The sequence below is a fragment of the Carlito syrichta genome, unplaced genomic scaffold, assembly GCF_000164805.1.
Source record: "Carlito syrichta isolate Samal-C Ts95f unplaced genomic scaffold, Tarsius_syrichta-2.0.1 Scaffold53011, whole genome shotgun sequence".
Classification (NCBI taxonomy): domain Eukaryota; kingdom Metazoa; phylum Chordata; class Mammalia; order Primates; family Tarsiidae; genus Carlito; species Carlito syrichta.
Genome location: NW_006997107.1, coordinates 1 through 2,785, shown reverse-complemented (window position 1 = coordinate 2,785; position 2,785 = coordinate 1). Strand labels below are relative to the sequence as shown.

Genomic DNA, 2,785 nt, shown 5'->3' with positions numbered 1-2,785 from the left:
TGTTGCCCAGGGGCTGGTCTCAAACTCCTGGCCCCCAAAGACCCTCCTGCCATGGCCTCCTGTGTTGCTAAGATTACAGGTGTGAGCCACCACACCTGATCAAGACACATGATCTCATTAAGCCTCAACATTTATTACTCATACTTTTTACAGATGAACTAAGCATGGCTTGGACAATGAAGGAGACTCTCATGTGCCCTCCCATCTGGGACTCCCTAGAGATTCTGTGCTCCTAACCCCCAGGGCTTCTTCCCTTTCCATCCCAGGCATGATCACCATGTTGTGGCTAAACCACAGCTCCATGTCTGGATTCACCCTCATCGGCTTCTCCACCTTCCCGCAGAAGGTCCTACCTGCCTTCTTCCTGCTGTTCCTGCTGATGTATCTGTTCACACTGCTGGGCAACCTGCTCATCATGGCCACTGTCTGGAGCGAGCGTGTCCTCCACACGCCCATGTACCTCTTCCTGTGCACCCTCTCCATCTCCGAGATCCTCTACACCATGGCCATCATCCCGCGCATGCTGGCCGATCTGCTCTCCACCCAGCGCTCCATCACCCTCCTGGCCTGTGCCAGCCAGATGTTCTCCTCCTTCACATTCGGCTTCACCCACTCCTTCCTGCTCACTGTCATGGGCTATGACCGCTATGTGGCCATCTGCCACCCCCTGCGCTACAACGTGCTCATGAGCCCCCAAGGCTGTGCCTGCCTGGTGGGCTGGTCCTGGGCTGGTGGCTTGGTCATGGGGATGGTGGTGACCATGGCCATTTTCCAACTCACTTTCTGTGGACTCAATGAGATCCACCATTTCTTCTGCCATGTGCCACCTCTGTTGAAGCTGGCCTGTGGAGATGATGTGCCAGTGGTGTCCCTGGGTGTGGGCTTGGTGTGTATCATGGCCCTGCTGGGTTGCTGTCTCCTCATCCTCCTTTCGTATGCATTCATTCTGGTTGCCATCTTAAAGATGCCATCTGCAGAAGGTCGACACAAGGCCTTCTCCACGTGTGCCTCTCACCTCTCTGTGGTGGTTGTGCACTATGGCTTTGCCTCTGTCATCTACCTCAAGCCCAAGGGTCCTCAGTCTCTCCAAGGAGATACCTTGATGGCCACCACCTACACGGTTCTCACGCCTTTCCTCAGCCCTATCATCTTCAGCCTCCGGAACAAGGATCTGAAGAGCGCCATGAAGAAGACCTTCAGCAAACTCTTTCCACAGAACTCTTAAAGTGACTGGTGGATGGGAACACGTTTCCCTTCTTCCCTCTCTCCCTCCCTCCCTCCCCCATGTCTCTCTCTTTCTCCCCCTCCCTCCTTCTCTTCTTCTCTCCCTTCTTCCTTACCTCCCTCCCTCCCCTATATCCTTCTCTTTCTCTGTGGCTCTCTACTTTCTCTCTTTTTCCCTCTCTTCCTCCCTTTCTCCCTTCTTCTCTCCCCCCTTCCCTACCTTTCTTTCTCTATGTGTTTTTCTCTCTTTCTCCCCATCCTCCTTTCCTCCTTCCCTCCCTCCCTCTCTTTTCTATTTCTCTCTCTTTTTCTGTGTGTCTCTCTCTCCCTTCCTCTCTTCCTTCCTCCCTCCTCTCACTCTCTTTTTCTTCCTCCCCCATGTCTCTCTTTTTCTCTCTTCTCCCTCCCTTCCTCTTCTTCCTCCATGTCTTTTTCTTTATGTCTCTATCTTTCTTTATCTCTCCCTCCCTCTTTCCCTCCCTCCCATATGTCTCTCTCTTTCTTTATGTCTCTATCTCTGTCTCTTTCTTCTCCTCTCCCGTACCTTTCTTCTTCCTTGTTAATATTATCCTGGTACAGGTTGATCATCCCTAATTTGAAAATCTAAACCAGGCTTGGTGGCTCAGCCTGTAATCCTGTGCTTTGGGAGGCTGAGGTAAGTGGATTGCCGGAGCCCACAGGTTCGAGACCTGCTTGGGCAACTTGGCAAGACCTCATCTCTACAATAAATCGGGCATGGTAGTGCATGCCTGTAGTTCCAGCTACTTGGAAGGCTGAGGCAGAACAATTGCCGGAGCCCAGCAGGTCGATGCTGTGGTGGCCAGGAGCGTGCCACTGCATTCCAGTCTGGTGACAGAGTAAGACTCCAACTCAAAAAAAAAGAAAGAAAGAAAGAAAGAAAATCTAAAATCCAGAATGCTCTAAAATTTGAATCTTTTTGAGTGGCAATATGATGCCACAGATTGTCCATGTGGGTGGCAGAGATAGTGACACCTTTGCTTTCTGATAGTTTAATGTACACAAAGGTTGTTTCATGCACATAATTATGAAAAGTGTTGTAAAAGTAACCTTCAGGCTATGGATATAAGTTGTATATGAAGCACAAATTAATTTTCATGTTTAGATTTACTTGTATGTATCATCCCAATATATTTCATTATCAATATATAAATATTCCAAAATCCTAAAAAAACCTAGCCGGGCTTGGTGGCTCAGCCTGTAATCCCACGCCTTTGGGAGGCTGAGGTGAGTGGATTGCCTGAGCCCGCGGGTTCGAGACCCGCCTGGGCAGCGAGACCTCATCTCTACAATAAATCAAAAAAAATCAGCCGGGCGTGGTAGCACATGCCTGTAATTCCAGCTCCTTGGAAGCCTGAGGTGGAAGGATCGCGGGATCCCAGCAAGTTGAGGCTGTGGTGGCCGGGAGCAGCCACTGCACTCCAGTCTGGGTGACAGAATGAGACACCAACTCACAAAAAAAAACAAAAAACCCTAAAATCTGAAATACTCTGGCCTCAGGCATATTGGACAAGGAATATTCAACCTGCAATTGCTCCCAGTT

General features: G+C 50.0%; 1 protein-coding gene across 1 annotated transcript; it reads left to right on the top strand.

The window, feature by feature from the left end:
* The first annotated feature begins 268 nt into the window (after positions 1–268).
* On the top strand, positions 269–1,225 carry LOC103250740 (olfactory receptor 10H2-like). Its single transcript, XM_008049336.1, has one exon. It carries the CDS (start codon positions 269–271, stop codon positions 1,223–1,225), a length of 957 nt encoding a protein of 318 aa, XP_008047527.1.
* Positions 1,226–2,785: the final 1,560 nt, after the last annotated feature.